The sequence below is a fragment of the Urocitellus parryii genome, chromosome 4 (genome assembly GCF_045843805.1).
Source record: "Urocitellus parryii isolate mUroPar1 chromosome 4, mUroPar1.hap1, whole genome shotgun sequence".
NCBI classification, from domain to species: domain Eukaryota; kingdom Metazoa; phylum Chordata; class Mammalia; order Rodentia; family Sciuridae; genus Urocitellus; species Urocitellus parryii.
In genome coordinates, this window is record NC_135534.1 from 22,490,005 (window position 1) to 22,515,830 (window position 25,826).

At 65.8% G+C, this 25,826-nt stretch overlaps 1 protein-coding gene across 2 annotated transcripts in view; it reads right to left on the bottom strand.

Moving 5' to 3' along the window:
* Nucleotides 1-7,312: 7,312 nt before the first annotated feature.
* Cd82 (CD82 molecule) overlaps nt 7,313-25,826 on the bottom strand; it is a 36,795-nt gene continuing 18,281 nt past the window's right edge. For both annotated transcript variants that reach the window (XM_077797463.1, XM_026399163.2), the window contains 8 exons: nt 21,342-21,424; nt 18,582-18,654; nt 15,604-15,728; nt 15,444-15,518; nt 10,190-10,291; nt 9,247-9,474; nt 9,001-9,084; nt 7,313-8,115 (listed from right to left, as the gene is read on the bottom strand). In XM_077797463.1, coding sequence (XP_077653589.1) covers nt 8,038-8,115; nt 9,001-9,084; nt 9,247-9,474; nt 10,190-10,291; nt 15,444-15,518; nt 15,604-15,728; nt 18,582-18,654; nt 21,342-21,404 — 828 coding nt within the window. In that variant the 5' untranslated portion in view covers nt 21,405-21,424 and the 3' untranslated portion in view covers nt 7,313-8,037. The remainder of the gene's footprint in view (nt 8,116-9,000; nt 9,085-9,246; nt 9,475-10,189; nt 10,292-15,443; nt 15,519-15,603; nt 15,729-18,581; nt 18,655-21,341; nt 21,425-25,826) is intronic.

The window sequence follows — 25,826 nt, forward strand, 5'->3', positions numbered from 1 at the left end:
AGAGGGAGGCCAGAGGTCAGCAGAGGGGTTGCGACCTTTGGCAGCTATTGCCATTGACCTCAGGGAGCTGCTGGGGGACACTGCCCAGAGCCAGGCATCCAGGGCTGGCTTGGCGCTAACCCTGGTAACTCAAGGAGTCCTTGCAACTGCCCTGAGGGGCTGTGGCCCTGACAACTGTTTTTAAAGGAGGAACTAAAAGGAGGGAAGGGCCTGGGTTTGAACCTGCGGCCCGAGGGTTGGCAGGGGGAGGGCGCCCCATGGAGAGGCCAGGGGTGCACAGTAAGGCCACCTGCGTGCTGGGCATGGTCAGGGGCTTCCCAGAGGCGGATCCCTGGGAACCGCGGGAGGAGAGCCCGGGGAAGGCCATCCCGCAGCGGGCAGGGCAGGGCAAGAGCCAGTTCAAGTTCAGGGCAGGCAACTTTGTCCAGGCCACAGGGCAAGCAAGTGGCCTGGCCAGCAGCTCTGGAACCGGGCAGGGCGTCCACACATTGGTGAATGTTCCTGGCCCAAGAGGTCGGTGGCAGTCATGAGGCTGAGCCCGGTTGGGGGGGGGGTCAGGGTGGCTCAGTCCAAAGCCCTGTGGCCACTCCTGGTCAGTTGTGAGATCCTGGGCAAGCAGTGCCACCTCCCTCAGCTGACTCACCTCCTCGTCCAGGAAACAGGGTGACACTGGGCCCTGAGTCTGGGGCTTGCTGGGGGCGCAGCTAAGGTAACTGCCGTGTGCGCACTGCCCGGGGTCTCCGTCCTCCACAGACGAGGAGCTGGAGGTCCAGAGGGGCAGGGGGACGTGGCTAAGGCTTCTCAGCCAGTCAGGGTCCCTGGCACAGGGTCCCCTGGGAGGACGGCATGTGTGTCCCCCATGCCTGGAGGAGCTCAGGCCCCCACCTGTCCTTCCTACTGTGCCCACCCACCTGGCCCATCTCCCCGGCCTTGCAGAAGCCCCTGGGCCATGGGGAGGCTCCCTGCAGGCGGCTCTTGGCTGGCTGGGCACCTGCGTGGGGACCTGCTCCCAGCCTGAAGGAGGACCTGCTGGTGGGGCTTGGCCTGGGGACCTTGGAGGCCCCAGGGATGTGACCACCCCATCAGGAGGAGCCTCTTCCCAAATTCCATTTGTAAACAGTTCCCCGGGGAAGGAAAGGCACAGTGCCCGGGGCAGGGGGTGGCAGGGGATGGCAGGGGCCCAGTGGCTGAGCCAGGAGGGGGTGGGGTGGGGAGGAAGGATGTCCACCGCCAGCCAGGGCCAGGAGGGAGGCAGGACGGAGCTGGGGCTTCCCCTCCCCCTTCCAGCACACGTCACCTCCTCTTGGCCGGCTGCCACTCACAGCATCACCAGGACCCAGCGAGGCCACCAGGAGCCAGCCGGCTCTCAGCAGGCGACGCCTTCCCCAGACCCCACCTCTTTCCTTCTCCTCTCAGCCGCCCGCCAGCCTGGGGGGCTTCAAAACCCTTTTATAAACAGGCCCGAGTGGAGCTGGAGCGGGAGACCCTGCCTGGTTCAGACACACCCAGAACCGAATCCCAGCCCGGCCACTTCCCCGGCAGGGGACTCGAGGGGGCACTTCACCCCTCCAGAACCTCAGTTTTCTCACCTGTAAAGTGGGGTTGGCCCTCGCTCCCCAGTGTTACTGGAGGGACCCCAACCCCGGGCTGAGCAAGGGACCCAGAAAATGTGTCCTGGAGGAAGAACACGGAGGACGGGAGGGACCCAGGCCCGGATGGTGGTTCCCGGCTGAGCAGAGCCGCAGCGTGGACCGCGCACCGTCGGGTGGAGCCGACTCCCCTGCCCTTCGGAAAGCACAGGGAGCGGAGGCTCTGGCTGGGGCAGTGGGGGCCAGGGTGACGGGGTGGAGGGCTGAGAACATTCCGGATGACGTCAGCCCCCGTGTGCGGAATACATTCCGTCTCCCAGGCCGACGGCTGCCCTGGCTGTCAGGCTGCGGGAGAAGGAGGCGCAGAAACCGGTCCCCGCGCCGGGGCGTGGCCGAGCGGCCGAGCATTGCCTAGTGTCCTGCAGGCATGGGGCCCGGGTTCCCTCCCCAGACTGCAAGGGGGGAGAGAGACAGACGGACGGCAGACATGAGGGGTGAGGGGAAGGTGGCGGGTGACTGTTTGGCAGACCCCTGACCACACGAAGCCCACCGGGGACAGGAAGCTGGTCTGTGGATTCCTGGCTCAGTGGCCACTTGCCCTCCTGATGCCCCCTCTGCCAGGGCCCCCACCCCGTGCTGCCCCCCCCGCAGAGCCAGGCTGCCACCTTCCCATCCCCGTCCCCTCAGGAGCTGGGAGGAGCTGGGCCAGACTTCACACGGGGCCAGGCACAGCCACACATGGAGCTCGTGGGAACCCGACGGCCTGAGTGCCCCCTGGACCTGGCCCGGTGGAGTCCCTGCCCCCTCAGCCTCGGAGGAAGGGAGTCCACGCAGCCCACTGCCCGAGCCCTGGCCCACCCAATAAAGCCACTAAACACCGCGATGGGTGCTCCAGGCCTCCACGCTGTGGCCGGTCCCCCAGCCTCCCGGAAGAGGCCTCCCCCCAGGTGCAGGGGCACCCAGATCTGGCTCCAGGCGGGGGGCGGGGGCTCCTGAGCATCTCCTTGACCTCTAAGCCACCAGCCCTTGGGACAGGGGTCCATGCCCCCCACCGGGAGTGGTGAGGGGGTCCTCATTTCCAGCAGGGACACGCTGCCCCTCCTCCCGACTCAGTGACCTTGCTGGTTTGCGTCTTGTTTGCGGCCTCTGCCCCACCCCCACTCAGTGACCTGCTGCACAGGGACCGTCCTTGACCCCATCCCTGCCTCAGTGCCCGGCGGCGAGTGGTGCCCGACACCCTGGCAAGGATGGACGGGTGAAGAGTTGGGTCTGGCTGAGTTGTGTCCCCAAGTTCTGAACCAAGGCCTTCCTTCCCGGTGGCCTTGAGGGCTAAGGGAAAGGACACTGAGTCACATGCCCCAGACGCCACGCCCAGTTTCTCTCCTGGCAGCGTGACTGTGGGCATGTGCTGTTGTTCAGGTTGCCCACTGAGCACTCTGACGGGCACCGTTGGTGGAGACCATGAGGCCAGAGCCTTGCTGGGGGCCCGGCCTGTGGCTTGGACTCAGCTTCCGCAGTCAGAGGGTGGCAGGAGCCACAGTCCACCCTGCTGTCCTGTTGGGGCAAAGGTGAGCGCTAAGAGCTGGCGCCCTTCGTGGTGACAACCACCACCGGAAAGAGACTGACACCAGGAAGACGCGTCGTCCCTGCAGCTGGGACCACAGTGGCCTCCGCAGCGGCCTCCTCCCCCTCCCCTCCTGCCCCCCAAGCCCACCTACGCGCAGGTGGGTCCTGAATAGCCCCCACAGAGGGACCCATGTCCCCGTCCTCAGTGGTGCTGCCTGAGGCACCCGAGGTCACGTGACGTGCGTGGGAGGGTTGGCTCTGGGCCTGCAGTCCCCCAGCCCAGAGGGCAGGTGCTGGGGACCTGTCGTGGGGACAGCTGGGGACGAGCGGTGATGGCAGCTCAGAGCCTCCACAGGCTCCTGCCTGGAGGTGCAAAGCCCCAAGTCCCCTCGTGCCTCGGTCCTGTGCGGGGAGCATCCCGCGGGGGCTGGGGACAGCTGCAGGACCTGATTCCCACAGAGACTCTGGGAGACGAGGAGAGACAAGCCCGGTCCCCGTCAGTCACCATTGGGTCTGAGGGAAGGGCCTCCTGGGAGTGGCTGGCTCTTGGGGGTCCCGGCGGGGGACAGGCCGTGGTCAGCGCCTCCGTCCCCTTCCTGTGTGGCCTGCTGGCCGTCCATCCTTCCCATCCTGTGGAAGGAAGGGGCTCTGGGCCGGGGCTCCCACGGCCACCCTGGTCAGCAGTCGGTCAGCAGTGGGCAGGTGCGGGCTGCAGTGGGCAGGCGTGCGAGGTCCCTCCCTGCGAATGCAGGCCCCCGTGACAATGGGTGTGTCATCTCCTAAGAGCCTGGACTGCAACCCAGGAGGTGTCCTCTAAACATGCCCAGGACAGACGAGGCTGTCAGAGGACCCTGCAGGACAGCCAGGCTCTGCTCTCTGTCCCTCTACAGGGGAAGGACAGGGTGACAGCCCTAGGCTGGACGCCCTGGGGTTGTTAGTGTCCCCCACTCACCCTGCTGTCCTCAGTCCGGGGAGTGGCTCCTCTGGAAGAAGCCAGGGCTAGGAAATGGGCTGGGGGTGGGCAGCTGGGGTGTCCACTAGGCCAGCAGGCTTTGGCCTTCCTGCACACCACAGCTGCCTGCAGCCATGTCTTAGGGGGAGAGCGGTGGCTGTCCCCGGCTAGGAACAGACTCATCCCCAAGGCCTTGTATATGTGCGAGTGCGCCTGCCTTTTCAACCACATCCCCATCTGTCCATGCTAGTTATGGGAATTGCCAGATGCTTCTGTGCTGTTTGACGAAGTCCCTCAGCCTGGCCCTCAAGCTTCCCTTCCCACGGGTCAGCATCCACATCGGCCAGTCCCCCCACAGCCTGGCTTCCTGGACACGGCAGCTCCTCTCTGCAGGGCCCTGCTGAGTCAAGTTGCCCCCATGGGACCACTAGTGCCCATGTGCCCGTCCTCCACACAGCGTGTCCTTGACCTGGTGACCCTGTGTCCCGCAGAAGGCCAAGCAGCCACTCAGAGGGCTGGGCACCCAGAGAGGGCGGCCTGAAGGAGGGAAGCCCCAGGCAGAGGACCAGCTGTGCCAGTGGACTTCAGGGATTGCAAAGATGGCCCTCCCCCCGCAGCCCCCTCCCCCACGGGGCCTCACGGGTGGAGGGGGAGACGGGGGAGGGGCCTCACCTGGGCTGGAGCGACCCTGAGGGACACGCAGGCCCAGACCCCTGCCCGGAGCACCAGGGCCCTGCTGCTTCTCCCCAGGTGGCCGGGCCATCCCCGGGCAGCGCTGGTGGGCAGCACGCGCCACCGTCCAAGCCCAGGCCATCCCGCCAGCCGCAGGACCCTGTGCCCCTGGGTCCCCACCCAGCACCACCCAGCGCTGCGCCCAATACCAGGGTCTCCTGCAGAGAGCTGGCGGGTGTGTGCTCAGCTGAGAGCGCTGAGAGACAGCAGAGCCCCGACATGTGACACTGGGACCCGGGTGACAGGCACACATGGCGGGCCACACAGCCCTGTCACAGGTGGGGTGCAGGGGCCTCCTTCACCCCCCAGGCCTCCCTCAGGCAGGGAGGGGCCCCAGGAGCCTCCCTGGTGAGACCTGCTGGGGACTCCAGGGTCTCCACTCCAAGTCAGCGGAGGCCCCAGAGCCTCCTTATCCCAGGAGGAGGCCAGGGACCTCGAGCCCCAGGTCCTGCTCACCAGGTCCTCTCCCTCCTGCAGACCCCAGACCAGCACCCGGGTCCTCCATGGTTAGTGGGGGCTTATGAAGGGGACAGACCCCAGCCCCTTTCTGCGAGTGCTCCATGCTCTTGGCTGCCACAAGGGGGCGGTAGGTCTCGGGGCTGAGCAATCATGGCTGGAGGGGCTCTGTCCTTTCTTTTTGGTACCAGGGATTGAACCCAGAGGCGCTGAACCACTAAGCCACATCCCAGCACCCCCTTTTTACAACTACTTTTATTTAGAGACAGGGTCTCACTAGGTTGCTTACAGTCTCACTGAGTTGCTGAGGCTGGCTTTGAACCTGTGATCCTCCTGCCTCAGCCTCTGGAGCCTCTGGGATTACAGGCGTGCGCCACTGGGCGGCTAATCCACCTCCCTCTCCACTGACTTTATCTGTAAAGTGGGCCTAGTAACCCACAGGCACCTCGCAGGCTCCGGTGAGTGGGCTGACATCAGGCGTCCCCGGGCGCGTGCCCCTGGGGACCAGCTGCTGGGGAAACCGCCTCACTGCGGTCTCGGGGCGCTCCCAGCTCCTCCTTGGCAAGCCACATGGCCCCTGGGCCACCGCTCACACCCAGTGCTCAATGGGGAGACAGGGGCCTTACATGCCCTGTGGCCCATGGCTTCTCTTGTTCCCCATGAAGGGTTCTTGAGGTTTGGGTTGGGGACAGCCATGAACTTTAAGCTCTAGCTGGCCACGTTTCTCCTAGCAGTTAAACAGGACAACTTGGGAAATGAGAGCCATGTAACTGTCAAAGTTCCTCCCCCCCCCCCTTTTTGATCTGGCCACTAGGAAGCTCAGAAGCTTCCTGGTTCAACATAACAGGGAGTGCTCAGGGATGGCGACTGCGTTCATCTGTGTCCCAGCTAGACTGATGGATGGGGCCGAGTTGAGAAGGCATCTGAGGCCACAGTGAGGGAGGCGGGCCATTAGGTGTGGTCAGGGCCACCTGGGCTAAGAAATGAGCCTGGTGACCAGCTGGTGCTGAGCGTGGCGGTGGAGGTGGCTCTGTGCGTGGGGGCCCTTCCGCCAGCCACCGCTGGGTGAGCAGCTCGGCGAGCAGCTCGGCGGTCACCTCCCGACTGCGCCTCCTCCACGTGCACCTTCCGCCGTCTGGTTTTTATGTTTTAGTATTGGACCTCTCTGTGGGAGGCGGGTGCTAATGAGACCCGCTGATGGCCTCACTCAGGCCCGCCTGGGGCAGGATGGCCACCCAGGGAGGGTCCCAAGGTGAGGTGCTCAGGTCTCCCTCCCCCCGGCTGAGCCTGGGCCGGCCCCGAGCCTCTGTCTTGCAGGGGGTAGGTCCAGGGCAACCGGGAGGGAGGCGTCCTCCTTTCTGGCCTGGACGCCCCCACCCCATCTTCTCTCCTGGCGCCCGAGGACCTACAGCAAGATGAGTCAGAGTCCCTTCACAGGGCTGCAAAAAGGCAGTTCCTTGTCCCCACCCTGGATCTGCCACACCAGAGCCCGCAGGCCCACAGGTGTCCCCAGGATCCCGCTGTAACTGGGATCCTGGGCTGTGGCGGCGGCGCCCCCTGCTGGGACCTTCGGAAACGCCTCCAGTCGTCCGCCCCTCAGCTGGGAGCGTCCCATCCCCGACGCCCCTCCACCACCTCCAGGGACCCCAGGGGGGAGAGGAAACAGGACACTGGGCAGGTGCCCTCCTGGCTGCCTGCCCGGCCTCCCCTGCCCACCTGCACGGGCGGCACCTCCCCATCGCAGGTCCTGAAGGCTGAGCCTCTGAACCCTCCGTGGTGCAGGACACTGGGGGACCTGGCCCTGGTCTCAGAAGCAGGACCCGGGAGGTGAGATCTAACCTGGCCCAAACGGACCTCCAGCACCTCAGCAGCCGGCCGCCAGCCAGGCCTGGCCCACGGCGGTCCTCGCGCACCAGCCTGTCCGCCCTGAGGGACAGGAGCAAGGTGTCCCCCACCCTCACACCCTGGCCCCGCCCCAGGAAGAAGCCTGGCACCGTGGGGTGGACTGTTACGAATCCTGTTTAATCGTCAGGCCTCAGAGTTTGAGAAAGTGTCACAGACGAGCCCACGGCCCTCCGACTCCTGCCACAAGGCCCGGCTCGCCTGCCCGTGTCCAGCGGCGGAGGACAGCTGCCAAGAAAGGCCAGCCCCGCTCTGGGTCAGTCCCCGGACAGCTCGGGATCCGGGAGAAGGCAGGGCCCGCTCTGCCCAGTCCCCGGGCTCCTCCCCACCCAGACTGGCCAAGCACTGCCCGAGCACGGCCTGCTGAGCCGGCTGCCCGCCTGGGACCGCGACAGGCCCGGGGAGGGGGAGGCCAACCTCCACCACCACCTTCCGTAAAAAGTGAAGAACCACAGACGTGAGCGTCACCGTGGGGAAAGTCGGCCAGCCGGGGGACAGTCTGGCGTCCCAGGGTGCCTGGTCCAACCTCCCCGGTTCCTAACACACTGTCCTCCGTCTGACACACTTGGCCTGAGGGAGGCAGAGAGGCAGACTGGGGGCCACGGGAGCCTGTCACCGAGTTGCTAAGAGGCCCCCCCCAGCAGGAAGCAGAAGGCCAGAGCCCCCAGGGCTCAATCAGGAAGCAGAGAGGCAGCGAGGGGGTCCAGGCCCAGAGAGCCCCCCACTCCCTGCCAGCCCAGGACAGGGGGCCTGGAGAGGGAGGTGGGGGGCAGAAGGAGCCAGGAGACCCCCGGGAGGCCTGAGCTCGGAGACCAGCAAGGAGGTGAGACGGCAGAGGCTTCAATACTTGGGGACCTTGCTGTAGTCTTCAGAATGGATGTGCCGGCACAGACAGATGGACAGCAGCATCCCCAGGAGCTGTGGATGAGAGGTGGAGGTCAGGGAGGGGTGGAGGCCAGGGAGGGGTGGAGGTCAGGGAGGGATGGAGGATAGGAAGGGAGGCCAGGGAGAGGTGGAGGTCAGGGAGGGGTGGAGGCCAGGGAGGGGTGGAGGCCAGGGAGGGGTGGAGGTCAGGGATGGGTGGAGGTCAGGGAGGGATGGAGGATAGGAAGGGAGGCCAGGGAGAGATGGAGGTCAGGGAGAGATGGAGGTCAGGGAGGGATGGAGGACAGGAAGGGAGGCCAGGGAGGGATGGAGGTCAGGGAGAGATGGAGGTCAGGGAGGGATGGAGGACAGGAAGGGAGGCCAGGGAGGGATGGAGGTCAGGGAGAGATGGAGATCAGGGAGAGATGGAGGGCAGGGAGAGATGGAGGGCAGGGAGAGATGGAGGGCAGGGAGGGATGGAGGTCAGGGAGGGATGGAGGACAGGAAGGGAGGCCAGGGAGGGATGGAGGCCAGGGAGAGATGGAGGTCAGGGAGAGATGGAGGGCAGGGAGGGATGGAGGGCAGGGAGGGATGGAGGGCAGGGAGGGATGGAGGTCAGGGAGAGATGGAGATCAGGGAGAGATGGAGGGCAGGGACGGATGGAGGGCAGGGAGGGGACCCACCAGGCACCCAGCACCCTACCCATTTTCCAGGTCAACCCCTATGTTTCCTCAGCCTGTGCCTCACAGCCACCCTGCAGGGCTGGAAAACAGTGAGGCCCAGAGAGGGACAGTGCCTTGGCTGAAGTCACAGAGCCAGGCAGGTCTCAGGCCAGAGCCTTTAGAAGCTCACGGCCACTTGCCCCTCGGGCCTCAGCCTCGGGGAGGACATGGGCTGGGCAGAGACGAACCAGGAGGACCAAGCGGGGCAGGGACTGACCTCGATGACAGCGACGCCCAGGCACACGCCCAGGATGATGGCCAGGTTCTCCTGCAGCCACGCCTGCACCCTCTCCATGCAGCCCTGTGGGGAGCACACGGTGTCACCCTGGGCCTGCGCCACCAGGCCACCCACGCAGGTCCCCGAAGGAGGAACTTAACAGGTCCACAGGAATCAGTGACACCCAAGGACTGAGCGCAGCCGGGTGGCCCAGGCGCCCACCACAGGCCTGGTGGCCGCACACACCTCCTTGTGCACAGGCCAGAGCTCGGGGTCGTTGCGGCCCCCGGGGCTGCCGGTGGTGCTGTTGGCCGTGCCGTTGGCCGGCACCTGGCAGAAGCCCTTCTTCTGGGACAACGGGTCATCCGCGTCCCCGGTGGCCTGGCAGGAGCAGGGGAAGGTGAGCTCGGTGCGATTCATGAGATCCGCGTTGTCCGTCCAGTTGTGGAAGTCGACCCAGCCGCAGCACTTCACCTGGGCAGCGAGGGGAAGGTCCTGGTGACCACCGCCCACCGGGGCAGGCCACCCTCCCGGGGCAGGCCACCCTCCCTCAGGGTGGAGCCTCTCCAAGCCAGACGCTCCGATCTGCCACTGAGAGGTCCCTGAGGTGCTAACAGCGGCTCACTAGGGTCCCTGGAGGGTCAAAGGCATGCCCAGGTGTCCAGTGACAGTCCCCAGCTGTCTCTGGGCCATCTCAGGGTGTTGAGGCCCAGACCCGCAGCCCATGGCCAGCAGGGGGCGTGCCAGGCACGCTGGGCCGCGCAGGCAGCTTGCAGCTCCGCTGGATTTTCCCCACCGCAGGGGCCTGGGGGCCTCCTCTCCCGCGGAAAAGGGTGACCCCATGGGGGAGGGGACACCGGTCTGCAGGGCTGGGCGACACCCACAGGCTCCTGCACCAGAGCAAAATGAAGCAGCCCTCCTTGGCCCTCCTAGGGCACGGGGCAGGGACCTCCCGTCTGAGAACCTCGGATGCCAGCATCGTGCGCCCCAGCGCTGCCTCCAAGGCCACGCCCCCAGCAGGACCTCAGCATCGGGGCGGGGGGTGGGGGGTGCGGGGGTTTGGGGGGTGCGGGGGGTGGGGGGCGGCCAGGGAGGGCCCTGATCGGGAGCCCCCGCCTGCAATCGGTGCGCACCCACGCCCGGCCCAGGAGCGCGGTCAGGCAGTCCGCCCCGCGGGCGCCGCCCTCACCTGCGCCTGCACGTAGTCCCAGGCCTCCTGCAGGCTGTCCTGGCCGCTGGCGTTGTAGGTCCGGATGAGCTTCCCCACCACGTCGCCCATCTCCTGCTTCAGCTGCAGAGGGAGCCGGGGTGACCGCGGGGTGGCCGTCAGATTTCCGGAAACCCGTGCCGGGCCGCGGCTCCCGCAACCGCAGACTGTCCCCACCGCCACACGCCCAAGAACCCGGGACGGCTCACTGCTCCAGTGTCCGCCCTTCCTGAACTACTTCCTGGCCCTGCCTGGGGCCCGCTTGGTCAGTGCTGACCTCTTCCCCTGCCCTGTGGTCTACTTTGCCCGCAGTAGCCGCATGGCCTTTTAAATGTGCATTTTCTCACGTCACTGCTAAAATGCTTCCGGTGGCCTCTTCACACTCAGGGAAAAGGCCAGCGGCCTCTAAATGACCCAGGGGCCCTCCACCATTTGCCCCTGCTCTCCCCAGGCCTCTCTCAGTTCCCGCTCCGGTTACACAGGGCTCCTTGCTGTCTTCACGCTGGGCACGCTCCTGCCCCAGGGCCTTTGCACTTGTTCCCTGTGTGGAAAGCTCTTCCCTAGATGTTACTGTGGCTTGCTCCTCTGCTTCCTTTAGGGCTCTGCTAAATGTCACCTCCTCAGAAGGCCTCCCTGGACCACCCAGGAAAGCATGGGCCCTTCCCCTCCCCTCCAGCCACCCTCGGTCACCCCTAGACAGGCTGACCAAGGTCACCTGCTGAGCCGAGGAGCCCTGCAGCAGGGACCCAGAGAGGCCACCCACCCCAAGGGGCACCCTCACTTTCCCGGTGCCTGAGGACCAGGCTGGGGAGCTGGGACAGATCCTCCGGGGACGGGCCTCAGGAGGCTCCTGGCTCTGGCTCCTCCCCTGCCCCTCTGAAGGACCCAGGACATCAGCACCCTCACTGAGGCGCTTAGCAGGGTGACAGAGCTTCCCTGTGGTGACCCTAACTGCACAGTGCCGGCCGGTGGCCCACACGTGTGGGCTCGGGAGGCTGAGGCAGGAGGATCTCCAGTTCAAAGCCAGCCTCAGCCACAGCGAGGTGCTTAGCAAGTCCGGGAGGCCCCGTCTCTGAGTAAAATACAAAATAGGGCTGGGACGGGGCTCAGGGGTGGAGTGCCCCTGAGTTCTGTTCCTGGTACCAAAAAATGTACATTGCAGTCCAGGTGCAGGGGCGAGCAGTTTTCAGAGCATGATCTCGACTGAATCCTCACAGCCGACCTGTGGCCTAGGTATTGACCCTGTTTCCTCTTTAGGAACATACAGGAGACAAGCCCAGAGAGGTTAATTCACTTATCCAAGACCACACAGCCAACAGCTGAAAGATCTGGGGTTTGAGTTCAGGCTTGTCTGAAGCCCTATCAGGATGTAAGCCACATGGTGTCGCCTTGAAGAAGGTCAGAAAGTTTTATCCGGGACCCAGAGAAGCTCAGGGGGCATGCAGGTCTTGGGTCTGTCTGTCCTGCGCAGCCCCCTGCTCCCCGAGGCAGGGGGACAGGCGGGGATCCCCGTGCATCCTGCAGACAGCCGCCTCCCACATCCTGCGCCAAGCTCCTCCCCAGCCCCAGCCTATTTATACCCGTGGCCACAGCGGGCTTCCCCGGCCAGCCGGGAGGTGATGGCGGGCAGCGCTGTGGTTTCCATGGAGACTCACACCATCCTGCAGCCCAGGGTGTGGCTGAGACCAGCGGGGCCCAGGTGGCCGCTAGTGCTCACCACACAGCTCAGGGCTGAGCCTGGGGACCCCGAGCCCAGGGGGGCTGTGCTGGGACCCAGGGACATCACCATGGCAACCAGGGTGAGGTGGGGACCAGCAGGAGCGGGGAGGGACCGGCCGCCTCACTCCGTCCTGCAGGGCTCTCTGCTGTTGTACCCTGTCCCTTGGCGGCCCAGGACCCGGCTGCCTCGAGCTGTCCTTGTCCCTCTCGCACAGCCAGTGGCCCCCACGGACTCTCTCTTTCTACTGACAGACTGAGACGGGGTCCTGAGCTGACCTCAGGCTTCTCTGGGAACCCAAGAGAGAGCAAGGGCAAGTGACAGAGAGGGACACGGTGCTGGATCCAGCCAAGCCTGTAGCCTGCTCTGCCCTTCAGTAGGGTTCTGTCCCCCAGAAACCACAGTCCCGCCCGGGGGGCTGCAGGCCACAGCCCAGTGCAGAGTGGCCACGCAGGCCTCATGTTTAAAATGACGAGGGGCTCCAGCCTCCTCGGCCTGCCAGGGGGCACGGTGTCCTGGCCTCGCTCCCGGCCTTCAGAGGGTCCCTTTGCCCTGCTAACAAGGTCCCCCGGTGCAGTGACCAGCACCCAGGTCTCCCAGGGGCCTAAGCCAAGCAGTGAGCCCTGCAAGTCCCTGAGGGAGGCCGGGGTCCCAGGGCCAGGAGGCCGCCCAGGCCACAGAGCGCTCCCCTCCAGGCTCGTGGCCCCAGGCCCTGCTCCAGCCCCCGACAGACACTGTTCCTCCACAGCCAACTCGCACAGGCCACTGGGCAGTGAGCGACGGCCATTGTGCACACCAAGGGAGCACCCAGCACCCAGCACCCAGCGTGCCCAGTCCCTCCTCTGACCTCTGACCCACAGCTGTCAGGGAGGAGGAACAGCATCCAGACTGTCAGAGCTGGCAGTGGGCCTAGAGGTCACAGATGGCTCAGAGAGGCTTGGTAACTTGTCCAAAGTCACACAGCCGTCACTGGCAGGACCTGTCCCAGAAGCCAGGGCCCCAGAACAGACCTGGACTCCGCCCACCAAGAGGAGGTAGGAGGAAGCTCAGGTAAGGGGCTGCCCGAGGACGCGCCTTCACCCCTGAATCCAGGTCCCCACACCAGCAGGCCCGCTGCCCCGCACCGAGCCCCTGGTGCCTATGGGTGGCAGCAAGCACTTGCCACCGCACTGTCCCCTCTGCCAGCGTCCTCGGCTCCACAGCACCGCCTGGTGCCCCCGGGGCTCTGGCCCAGATTCTAGAAAGGGATGAGGGGGACGTGTCCCACCCCAGGGTCACCCCATCCACGACCCCGAGGGACCCGTGTGGAGAGGCCCAGGCACCCTTCCTGCCCGTCGGCGTCCCCGCTGCCACCTGGGGAGTGACAACGGCTATTTTGGGGGCCTTGAAAGGACATTATTTCTTAAACTTCAGAATCGCAGGTCGGAGGCCGGGGCCTACGTCACGGCGGACACTTGACCAGGACGCGGAGCCCCGAGAGCCTGAGTGAGTCACCGGGGACACAGAAGTGCCACCGTCTGCGGGTGTGGCTCCCCCTTGGGTGGAAAAGGAGCCCAGGAGGAGACCCGGGCCCCAGGACCACAGTGGCCGCTGGGAAGGCGGGAAGGGCGGAGGCGGCCTGCAGACCCGGGCAGGGGGCTCCAGGTGACCCCTGCCTGCCCAGGAGCCCGGGAGAGCTGGCCCCGGCCCAGCTGGGCCTCTCTGCAGGGCGGACAGCGGCGCTGTGTGGCCTCCGCGGGGTCCACAAGGTGCCGGGAAGAGAGGATGACCCCCTTCCAGCCCGGGGACGGGGACCCAGAGCTCCCCGGCAGAGCCAGGCCCGTTCCTGGCTCACAGAAAGGCAGGGCCCGCTGCCCGCAGGCCAGGAGGAGCCAGGCATGGACCTGGGCGGTGGGAGGCCGAGGAGGGGACCGCGGGGACAGAGGCCAGGGCCAGGCGGGCGGACCTGGCTCTCACGCTCGCCCTGCCCTGGGGCTGTGGGCGCCCGGGAGGCTCAGCTCCTGGACCCAGCAGGGACTTCACCAGCCGAGGGGCCGGGGTCAGCTGGGACTCTGCACTGGACCCTCGCACCGTGACCAGGGCCCAACCACCGGGCCTCTAGGCCTCGGCTTCTTGGAGTGCAGAGGTGGGGGGTGTGCCCGTGCCCGGGTACGAGCCCAGCTCCTGGCGGGTGCCCACCCCGGTGCCATCTTTATTGGCACGAATCCCGGGGTGACAGGGCAGACTGCCCGAGACCCCACAGAGGCCCTCAGCCTCCGAACTGCAGGAGCCACTTCTCCGGGGCCTGGTCCTGCCAACCTGATGGTAGTGTACCCGGGGCTGGGCCCCAGAGGTGACCTGACCCTTAACCCCATGCTGGGAAAGAAGTCTCTCTCCTGACCACAGGCTTCCTGTCCGAGAGCCACGTAAGCACTCTTGGGTGTAGCGGATCCACTATTTCCTCTTTTGCCCTGGCTGCCAGGAAGCTCAGAGCTCAAGCCAGCCCTCCGCTGTGAACGACCCTCAGCCCGGATCTCAGACACAGTGGTTTCCTCCTGCGGTAGGCTTCCACCCCATTGACTTTAGCCATCCTGGGCCTATGTTGGGAGACGGCTCCAGTTCTCCTGGGGAGCAGCTTGGGTACGGGTCAGAAACAAGTAGAGCAGATTCACCCCAGAAGTGCCCAGTGACCGCGGGGCCAGCAGGAACTCAGCCCAGGTTCTGACGTACTCCTGTGTGAGCTTTGGCAAGTTGCTCAACCTCTCTGTGCCTCCCCTGCCACTTCTGAATGTACGGTATTAATGTCCGTGGTCTCGTAGGGACCGCTGTGAGGGATGACTGACACAGAGCACCCCGCCAACCCCTGGCGCACCGTGTGTGGGGGTCCCTGGGGGATGCGGTCCTGATGTCGTCCCTGCTGCCCATCTCTGAGCACCTGCTGCCCCATCTGTCAACATAAACCACCCTGCAGAGCTGTCGCTAGGACCAGGTGGTAAAGCTGCCAGAAGAAACCATGGCACACAGTAGGTGCTCTGCCTGCGGCCACTGTGACGGTCGTGATTCCCCACAGCCACTCCTAGCTCTGTTCTGAAGGCTCAGCCTCCCACGAAGCCACGGGTGCCTTTGTCCCCTAGTGTGGAGACGTCTGTTGGAAGGTTTCCCTTTCTGAGTAAAAGAATGGCCCTAGCTGCCACTGCCCCCTTTGCTTCTGGCCACAGCAGAGCAGATGCTATGCCTGGTGCTGTGGCAGCCATTTTGTGACTGTGAGGTAGGGCACACACCACGCCACAGGCCGGCTGGGGCCTTTCCAAGATGGCCTCCAGGTCCTCAGCACCTGGGCCTCGGGTCTCCTGACCGTCCCTGTTTTGCTGACGGTGAGTCAGGCCCAGGTGAGGCGCAGCACAGCCACGCAGACTGAGCAGTGCTGCTCCTTGGGCCACCCCAGGGCCCGGGGTTGGTCTTGACCCCTGAGGGCCTCCCGTCCACCCACCTGGGGACCAAGGTCCTGGGGCCCTGCAGCCCACTAGGGCGGGCGCTTACCTGGCCCACGTTGAAGTAGAAGAGGGTCCCGGCGGTCACCTGGGCGATGAGGATCAGGAGGAGGAAGGCAAAGTACTGGGGACAGAGGGGAGCGGTCAGCTGGGCCCCGCTGCCCCACCCACCCCGGTCAGCAGCTCGCCGTGGGCGGGGCCGCACTCACCAGCCCCAGCAGGCAGCGGACCTCGTTGACAGCCCCCAGGCAGCCCAGGAAACCCATGAGCATGGTGACCACGCCCACGCCGATGAAGACGAAGGCTCCGGTCTTGAGGAAGCCCGAGGAGGTTTCTAGGAGGGAGGGGAAGGGCATCCGCTCACCAGGAGCAAAGCCACAGAGGAGAAAACCCAGGGGCAGCTCGTCCAGGGGGCTGGGTCACCCAACAAGGAACTGGCTCCCACCCCCGCTGGAGCCGCCTCCCCTGCATGAGCCTTGTCCCCACATAAAACTGCAGCCCTGCGCCCGGATCCAGCCCCACCTGCAGCCCTGCTGTACTCTTCTCCTGGGCCTTCTCAGGGTCAAGCCTACTCTGTATCTTACTGCTCCTGCTCACTCCCTATCTGAGGGCTTGGTCTGTTCCTGCTGGGCCCCCAGCTGGCAGGACAGGGGTTTGGCACAAAAGTGCCCCATGAATGTCTGTGGGATGAGTAAGCAGCGGGCACTGGGTCAGATGGGTCTCAGAGGCCAGGGACAGGACCACTCCCTTCCTGCCCACTGGCCTGGCTTCAGGGGCTTTCCACCCGCCGTCTCCGTTCTGACCCCAGCCTGCCCGGCAGGCACGAGGCTGGCCACTTCAGAGAGGGAAACCGAGGCTCAGAGAGGCCCCCTGGCCAGGGCCAGAGCAGGGACTGGGAACACGGACACCGGGCACTCGTGCTGCCCCGCAGACGAGGCTGTCCGGGAGGCAGGGGGAGGGCCGAGGCCTGGGACCAGCACACTGTCCATCAGTGCCCAGGAGAGGGCCAGGGACCAGCACTTCTGTCCCCCAGCTGCCTGGGGAGGTGCCCCACCTTGGGCCCTGACCGTCCCTAGGAATGATGCCCAGCGGGGGTTGGGCAGGATGGACCCCAGGGGCAGCCCGGGCAGCACCGACCTCAGGGTGCCAGGGCCGGGCTGCCCCCCGCCTGTGAGCCCAGCTCCCCGCAGCCCTGGGGTTGGCAGGCGGCTGTCCACGTGGACGGGGACGGGGCTCGGCTTTCCCTCCACTTCCTGTGCCCGGGTCCCTTCCTCCTGGTGACAACTGTCAGGGAAAAGGAGGCTGGCGTGGCCCGAAGGCCGCCCTGTCCCCCTGCGGGGCCCTGGTGAGTCCACACCAGGGGTGTCTGGAGTGACCTGGGCTCCGGCCAGCCGGGGCCACGAGGAGGCTGCAGGGGGCAGGGCCGGGGTCCTCCCAGAGGGCGGCGGGGTGCGGGGTCTCCGTCCCTAGAACCTCATGCTGACACAGCCCCATGCTCAAGCAGGGTCCAGCCACCCGGGGCCCGGGCACCCACTCAGGACGGGCAGGAGTGCGTGCTGGGGGCACCTGCCCACAGGGTGGGAGCAGATGGCCCCGGGGGACCGTGAGGCCAGGTGGACCCCAGATCTTCTCTGGTGAAAGCCCTGACTTGGGCCCGGAGCAGAGCCAGGTGTGCGGGGTTCGGGGCGCAGGTTTGGGAGCCACGCTCCTGCTTCACCTCCTGTTCCCTGGCCTGCTGGCTGTGTGCCCTTGGACAAGTTACTTCCCCTCTCTGTGCTTTGATGTGTTCCATAAAATGGGGCTGGCCCAGCCCCCCGGACTCCAGTGAGGATTCTACCAGGTAAGAGAAGAACCGGGTCAGGCGGGCCCAGCGGGCAGAGGTTGGGAGCTCGGGTTCCCGTTCTGACCCTCTCGGGCCGGTGACTCCTGGCGATACCCCTGCCCCGCCCCCGCAGGCTCAGTTTACCCCCGTGTCCACTGACTGGGTCAGCAGATTCCGATTCCTGCTTCTGACCCTGGCACCCCAGGAGTCCCCGGTGGGTGGAGAGTGTCTAAGTGACATGACACCAGGGGCCCGCCCACAGCGATCAGGTCTCTGGTGTCGACGAACACACCTGCAGCCCAGCTCTGGCCAGGCCCGGGAGGGGCCCAGAGGGCAGGGATGCAGGCGGCCTCCAGACTTTGCCCTGGGGCTGGGCGCCGATGGGTGTGGGCAGAGGGGGAGCAGGGAGCCTGGGCAGGCCGGGCCAGGAGGGTGTGTCCCCCGGGGCTGGGGCAGGGGCCTGTGGCAGAAAACCAGCCCTGACCCCCACAGGAGGCCCCGGGTCCCACTGGCTGTGGCCAGAGGCGGGCCACGCTGTCCCCACCTCCTGGGGGAAGCCTGGCTCCCAGGTGACAGGTGTGGCCCCTGGTCCCTGCTCCGACCTGGAGCTGCTTAGATCAAGCAGCTGTCCCAGACCAGAGTCCAAACTGGCCGCCTGGGCGGCTGCTGGGAGGGGAAAGCCCAAGGCCACAGGCACAGGAAGGGCACCCAAGAGTCCCCAAGAGGCAGCCAGCAAGCCCCGGGGTCTTTGGCCAGGTGACGCGGCCTTGGGCTTTCCCTCCGGCCTCCGCGGGTCTCGGGCTTCCGGGGCGCACCTGGCCAGTCTGAAGGCCAAGCCTGCCCGGGGCTGAGGGGCCTGCGGCCAGCGGCTGACCTCTCTGAGCTGCTGCTCTGGTTGAAGGCAGGTGGGGGTGAGCTGAGGCGGGTCACCTCTCCCAGCACTGGACACGGAGGGAGCGGCCGCGGTCACCCTGCAGGGGCCCTTCCTCCCCTGCACGCCCCAAGCACCCGGCAAGTGCGCGGCTCGGCAGGCGCTTCGTGAGCACCTAGGGCCCCTGCGGGCTCTTCCCGCGGCTCCCTGACCTGCCGCCCTCATTTTGCTGGACAGGTCAGCGCAGGGACAGAGAACCCCCGAGGCTCCCCTGCGGCCAGGGTGGAGGGAAGGGACCAGAAACCAGGCTCCCTCGTGTCCCCTTCTCTCCAGACAGCAGCCACTCCTCTGTCCTCCTGGAGGCCCTGCGGGGGGACCCTGGGCACCTCGGTGACCACATCCCCGAGGGCGGCTGGAGGAGGAACAGACTGGGCCCAAGCACCCGGGGGCGCAGCCCTGCTGGGTGGCCCCCGACTCCCGGGGACGCTCCTTACGCAGGACTGAGACGAAGCTGCTCCTGTCGGCCAGGATCCACACGCCGAAGCCCAGGATGACCGCACCCAGGATCTGGAAGGACAAGGGGCAGTTAATAGGGGACCCGAGAGGGTAGGGGGACAGGGCCCTGCCCAGCTGCCTGGGGTCCAGGGGAGGAAGGGTGGGGGCACCAAGGCTGCCACCTCCTCCTGCCCTGCCCAGGGGTGCCAAGATGGCCGGACCCCAGCAACAGACGCAAGACCACAGACCGGGGGCGTCCCTGCCTGCAGCCAGCCACCTGCGGTCATGCGGAACCCACAGGGCAGCCTCCTGGCCTTTCCCAGTCCTTCCACCCCACTCCAGCCCGACTCAGGCCCTGGGGGTGCCCAAAGGGCTTCCCTAGCTGGCCTGTAGCTCCCCGGGTCAGGGCCGGGGACAGGGCGATGTAGCTGGGTGGCCCTACTCACCAGGCGCTGGAAGGCGGGGGATGAACGTGCCCCAGTGGGACGACAAAGGAAGGGCCAGGAGGGAGACGACGAGGGGTGGAGAGAGCACGCTGGACCCGGGCTCCCTGCCTCGGGCCCTCCTCTGGGGTCACGTCCCCAACCTGACCTCAGCCCGGCAGGGGGAGTCCACAGGTGGCTGAGAGACACCCCTGAGCCTGGGCAGAGGCCCAGGTCCCCTGAGGAGGGGGTGGCCTGTGTCACTGTGCCTGGGGCCTGCTGGACCCCTGGCAGGTGACCCACCTGGAGGGTCCTCCGTCTCACCAGCCCCGGTTCCCCCCTCAGCGCCATCCATGACCCCAGGTCAGAGCCAGGTCAGGGCCAGGGCCAGGGCCAGCGGCTGCCCCAGGCCCCCAGCAGCCTGTTCCATTCTTAGTAAAGACCAGAGCCAGGGCCGGGCAGGGCCCGGGGGCCGAATGCCAGGGCACCCAGAGCCAGGGCCGGGCAGCGGCAGTGGTTTTTAAAATAATGCAAAAAGAAAGAAAGAAAGAAAGAAGAGAGACCTCTGTGTGGGCCGTCACGTTTTGAGACAAGCCTCGACACCGTCCCTGTGGGGACCCCTCCTTCTGCCTCAGGCTGCAGGACAGGACGGCGTCCTGCGTGGGCCTCCCCTGGGCAGCCGGGTCCCAGCACCACACAGAAACCAAGGCTGGTGACCGCGATGGTGTCGGGGGCCGCCTATGTGCCCGGGGCTGCCCTCACCACCTGCTATTGCCATTTAGACACGGGGACGCTGAGGCCCGGCTGCACTCTTGGGGACTGGAAGCCAGAGGGTGGCAGTCTGGGGATCTGCCCCTGGGATCTGTCTCTGGGGACGGCAGGTGGCCAGGACACTGCAGAGGGGAAGGGTCCCCGGAGGTGGGCTCACAAGAGCCGCCAAAATTTGTGGGAAGTTGGGGACCTGCCCCGGGAGTCCTGCTCACCTGCCCTGGGGTAGGGCCGGGGGGTCCCAGCCTCACCCATGAGGGACACTCGGGGGGCAGGCAGGTGGGGGAATGGCCCCTCCTAAAAAGGAGTGGGGGACAAGGCAGACCCCTCCCCGAAACCCAACCCTGGTGGATGAACCCCAGGGCTGCCGCTCCCGCCTGGTCCCCGGCCGCTGTGCAGGCAGATGGCCGCAGGCTGGCCGTCGGGTGTGGCCAGCACAGCCACAGGCCGCAGGACGGCCAGGAGGGAGAGCAGGCCAGGCAGGCGGCCTCCGGGGCCTTCCTGTGAGCCGGGCCTGGCACCGGGGGCCACGCTCCGTCCACAGCCCCGCCCCGGTCTGCGGACCAGGCCCAGCGGGGAGGGGACAGGGCTCCTCCCTGGACTGGCCAGCGCTGGCCTCCCGGGAGTGTGCCAGGGCGCTCGGCGTCAGGAGGGAGCTCGGGCGAGAGTGTGTGGGGCGCAGGTGAGCGTGGCGAGCCCGCAGGGGGACAGCCATCCCCAGGTCACTGGGCCCCCGAACCCTCCCAGCGGGCATGAGAGGACAGCAGCGTCCTTCCCAGGCTGGTGCCCATGGCGCCCTGGAGGCCCCTCCGCCACCCCCCAGCAGTGCTGCTCCTCCTGACACGGGGACCCCCAGCACTGACCCCCACGAGGCCAGGTGCCTGCGGCCTGTGCATGTCCCCACCCTGCCTCTGCGGTCTCACTGTCCACCAGCGTCATCACGGGACTCCGCCCAGCGTCCCCATAGCCTCTGCCCCAGCGGGTGACTCGCAGCGGAGTTCAGTACAGAGGCCCGGGGCCCGGGGCCTGGTTCCGGTAGGATTTCAGAACCCGAGGCTCACGTCCCCGTGTAAATGGCACCGTGTTTGCATGTGACGACACGCGTGCTCCCGGACGTGTCCCCCCCTCCAGATTCCTCACGATGCTTGGTGACGACGCAGAGGCCAGGGGAACTGGGGACACAGGTGCGTGTCCCCTGCAGCCAGGAGGGCTCCCCTGGGAGCTCAGGGAGGCTGCCCTGGGGGTCAGTGTCAGGGCCCTGGGAGCCGGAGCCCTCACAGGCCCTGCACACGGCCCAGGCCAGGGCGCCGTCGGGAGGGCCCCGGGGGATGCCAAGGGCTTCTGCCACAGCCCTGAGGAGGAGGGGCAGCGGGTCCCCAGCACAGGAGAGGGACCCGCGCTTCACCAGGGGGCCAGCTGGCCACAGCCCTTCCAGCCCCGCCCACTCCCTGTGGACTGTCCTCGACCCCAGCAGTCACCCCCACGGTGCCCGTGACCCATGCCCCCGCGGGGTCTCAGCCTGGGGGGCCCCTGCCGGGTGGTGGTGGCCGTGGTGGCCGAGGTACTTACGAAGAACAGCAGGTTGAAGAGGAAGAGGAAGTACTTGGTGACTTTGATGCAGGCCGCCCCCATCCTTCAGGTCCCAGAGTCCCCTGGAGAGAGGACAGAAGCAGGCAGGTCAGGGAGGGGCCGGGCTGGGGTGGGGGGAGCCAGCACTGTCCCCTCCAGCCCTGGCCACCTCATCTGCCCTGAGGAAGCCACTGACCCTGTCCCTGCTTTATGGAACACTGGGGCCCAGGAGGGCTGGGTGACAGGCCCAAAGCCACCCAGCTGGAAGCACGGTCCCCTGGGCAGTGTCGGCCCTGGACGCTGGGCAGTGAGGGCCTGGGGACACCACTCCACAGCACGGGAGGCCTCTCCTCCACGGCCCCGGGCCTGGAGCTCGTCTGGGTAAAGCCAGAGGCCAGGGGTCAGCCACCACTGAGGACCCGGAGCAGAGACCTGTGGCTCGTCCCTCCACCCTGCAGACTCCCTCCAGGACCAGCGCCTGGGGCTCTGAGGTCAGCTAAGGCCACAGGGTCCTGGCTTCTCAGAAAGGGGGCCGAGAGACCCCCCTCCAACCCCAAGGGAATAAATGGGCACCGAATGTCCAACGGATCCAGAAAACAGAACAAAAGACCGTTCTCTCGCCCGGGGTCAGAGCCAGACCGTGCCCAGCAGCTGCGCCTCCTGCGTGCGGTAAATGTTTTTTAAACAAAACTGGCCACCGAGTGGACCGTGCTCTGTGGCCTGCTGTGGGCATGTCACGGGACACAGTCTCGATGCCGACAAAACGTCCTCCTGTTACGGGACTTCCCAGGCGGCACCGGAGGCGTCCGGCCCGCCAGGACCTGCTGATAACATTTTGGGGTTGCAGACTCCCCTAGAAACCCACATGTAGGAAGCATGTTGCAAACATCTCTGGGGGTTCAAGGACCCCATGAAACCCCCTGAGAAATCCCAATGGCCACAGGCTGGAGCCCCAGATCTGGAGAGGCCACAAAGGGGCATCTGGTCCCCTAAGACGGGACACGCAGGTTATTTCCAAGTTCCCCGCCGTCACCCAGGGTGATGGAATCTGTGCCTCCACACAAAGGATCCCCTGAGAGGGGACCGGAGGGACGGGGAAGCGGGCTGCCCTCCCTCCTCCCTGAGCCAGGCAGCCCGGGGGCGGGGGAGCGGTGCCCGGCAGCTGGGTCTGGACAGCTGGCCTGGGACAGCTGCACGGGCAGAGCTGGGAGGGGGCAGGGCCAGGCCACCAGGCCCAGTTGTGCTCCAGCTGCCCCTGGAGGGGAGGGGCGGGCCACGGGGCACAGGGACAGGAGGGAGAGCTGGCTCTGTCCCTTCTGAGCCTCTCGGTCATGCAGGTCCCCGCCCTCTCTCTCTGCCTTCAACAGTGTCCTGTCCTCCTTGTCAAGTCCAGCCTCCATGTCACGCACCTGCCCTGACTGGGGGTTGGGGACAGGCTGAGGGACAGGGCTCCCTGCCTCCCAAGAGCTTCGGTTCGTCCTTGTTGGCTGCACAGCGGCTCTTTATAGGGGACAGGTCTGAGCACCCCAGAGAGCAAGGAGAACAGGCTGCCCCGGGGACAGTGGGCGCCGTCCCCAGCGGCATGGAAGAAGTCTGCAGAAACATCAGCAGGACTCAGGGCTACACGGGAAGGTGGCAGATAGCCTGAAGCCTCCAGGGACCCGGGCCTGGGGGCTGCAGGGGAGTGGCCGGGGCAGGCCCGCTGGCCTTAGCAACTGGCCCACAGCCTTCGCGAGAAGAGAGGCCAGGACTCCCCCAATCAGGACAGCCGGAGAGCTGCCTGCCCAGCCCAGGCCCGGCCGGGAAGGCCCGCGGGATGCACACAAGGAGGGCCATTGTGTTCCCTCCCCGGCCCCCAGCCCCGCGCCTGGCGTGGCCCCGGCCTCAGAACCTGCCAGAACAGAAAGGGCAGAAGACAGCCCCTCTCGGGAGCAAGGCTTGCTCCTTCCCACCAGGGACCTGCTTTGTCTCGGCTCGGCTGGCCTCTTCCCAGGACGCGGGGACCAGGGACGTGGGGCACGCTCAAGGGACAACCTGGCACAGGTCCAAGCAGCCCAGATAGGGCCCCACTTCCCGGGGAACTTGGTCTGCGGCACCTCTGGTTCCCGTGAAATTGGAAGAGTGTGGCCCTGGCCCTTCAGCACCCGGCCTCAGGCCCCGCTGCCGATTCAGCGTGTCCAGCAAGGGCTGTGACAGTGACTGCGCTCGGGCCAGACAGGCGGGTCTCCAAGCAGCCTTGCGGGGAGCGGGGGCTCAGGAAATGGCAACTCTAACACAGCAGACATGGGGCCGTGGGGGAGCGGCTGCAGGGAGGGGCCGCGTTCCCCTGGATCCTCACAACCAGCCCTGAGCGGGGCTTCATCCCTGGGGACCTGAGGCTCCCACAGGCCAGTGACCTGCCTGCCGCTGGGCTGAGGTGCTGGGTCCAGAGTCCAAGCTGCTTCCTCCAGGAAGTGCCCCCGCTGGGCGGAGCTGAGGACATAGGGCTCTGTGGGGACTGCATGGTCCCTGGTCCAGCTAGCCACTGGGTATCAAGGGGACAGCTCAGCGGGGCTCTGGTTTGACAGGCCACGCCCAAGGCAGGCTGCCGGGCTGGTGTCCCCTGGAATTCCGACTCAGGCACCTCTGCGGGGCGCTCAGTCACTCACATGAATTATAGGAGGCGTGAGCTGAGCCCTGCAGCGACCTGCCGGCTCAGGGGCAAAGAGGGTGCCCAAGGCCACCAATATGTGCACTGCCAAGGACAGCGCCCACAACCCTGGTCCCCACCCCAAGCCAGAGGCCAAGGGTCTCTGTGTCAAAACGAGAGCCAGAAGGGCCTGGACCGCAGGCAGCTCGGGTGATTGGAACCAGCCTGGAGGCCACCTGAGACTCCCCGGGGAGGGGGCAGCGGGCGCAGGAGGCCAAGGTCCAGGACGCGTCCTTCGGCCCCACAGGTGTAGAGTGTTCCTCCTCACAGTAACCGGGAGCAGGACGGGAAGGACATTCTACACCCTGAAGATGAGACCGTCCTCCAAGACCAGGGGCAGCTCAGCAACGGCAGGGGACACACCCAGGTTGCCCCATGACGGAGTGTGGCACCTACTTCAGAGAGCCCCCAGCCACCACCAAGCCCAAGGGAGACCATGAAGCTGGATGCTGAGGGCCCACCTGGGCTGAGTCCCACCTGGGCCCCCCACACTGAGGGGTGGCCTCTGCCTTGGGTCCAGGTGGGGGGTGGAGCCTCTGGACAAAGCCGGCCCCTTCCTGTCCCTTGAGCAGCTTCCTGTCCCTACGCAGAGATTTTACTTTTTGTTTGCAGGCGGGCACCAGGGATTGACGTCAGGGGCACTCGACCCCTGGGTGCCATCCCCAGCCCTATTTCATAGTTTATTTAGAGACAGGGGCTCACTGAGTTGCTTAGTGCCTCACCTTTGCTGAGGCTGCTTTGAACTCCTGATCCTCCTGCCTCAGCCTCCCGAGCCCTGCTGGGATGACAGGTGTGCGCCACTGCGCCAGGCCAGATTTTACATTTTTTGAATATAAATACTTTAAAGATTAAAAGGACATTTAATTCATGGAAATGACATGAAATGCCAATTTTTGCCCCATAAACAAAGGCTTTTGACCGCAGCCATACCTCCCAGCCTAAGACTGACCAACTGGCCTTTTACAGGAAATCCTGTAGCCCAGGCGTAGGGCCTCTAGGTCCAAGCCAGGGTCAGTAAGAGGCAGCGAGGGTAAGGACACCCTCAGCGTGGGGTCTCGGGGAGACAGGAACAGCAGGCCAGGTGGCAGGAACTGACGGCCACTTAGAGGTCCCCATCAAGCGTTGGAATCCTGGCTCTGCAGTCACACAGCCCCTGGGAAGGGACTTCCTGGGTCTCCTCTCCTCCCTGTGGACTGGGCACCTCCCGCACCCTGTCACCTCCCGCTGTAGGGGCAGTGAGGAGCCCGTGAGCAGAGCAGGCTCAGCGTCTGAATGCCCATCTGTTAGCAGGCTGGCTGGGTACTCGCAGAAACCAGCGCTAAGCATCGTGTTTGCAAATGAAATCAAGGAAACAGAAGCTCCCCGGGCTGTGCCTCATCTGCACTCCCAAGCCTCCTGCGAGGTGCGCTAAATACCCTGACACCCAAGGGAATGCAAGCGATTTTAGGGAAGGTTCTGGAACAGTCATGGAGCGCCGGTCAGCTCCACAGCAGGTCAGTCGGGCATTTTTAGGCAACTACAATTTAAATCGACCAAAGGTATCACTTTATGCCAAGCCACTGTACAGTGAAATCATTTTGCTAATATCTTACTAACTTCTACGGAGGCTCCTACTCTGGCCGGGCTGGTCTCCACCACACCGCACGCCCTGGCCCCCGACACACGCTGGCTAAGGGCTTCCTTCTCAAGGGGCCAATATGGGACACTCCCAGAGTAAGCCCCAGCATCCCACGGCCCGGGCTGGATGCACAGATCCTGTCACCTCCTAGTTGTGTGACCTTAGACAAGTGACTTAA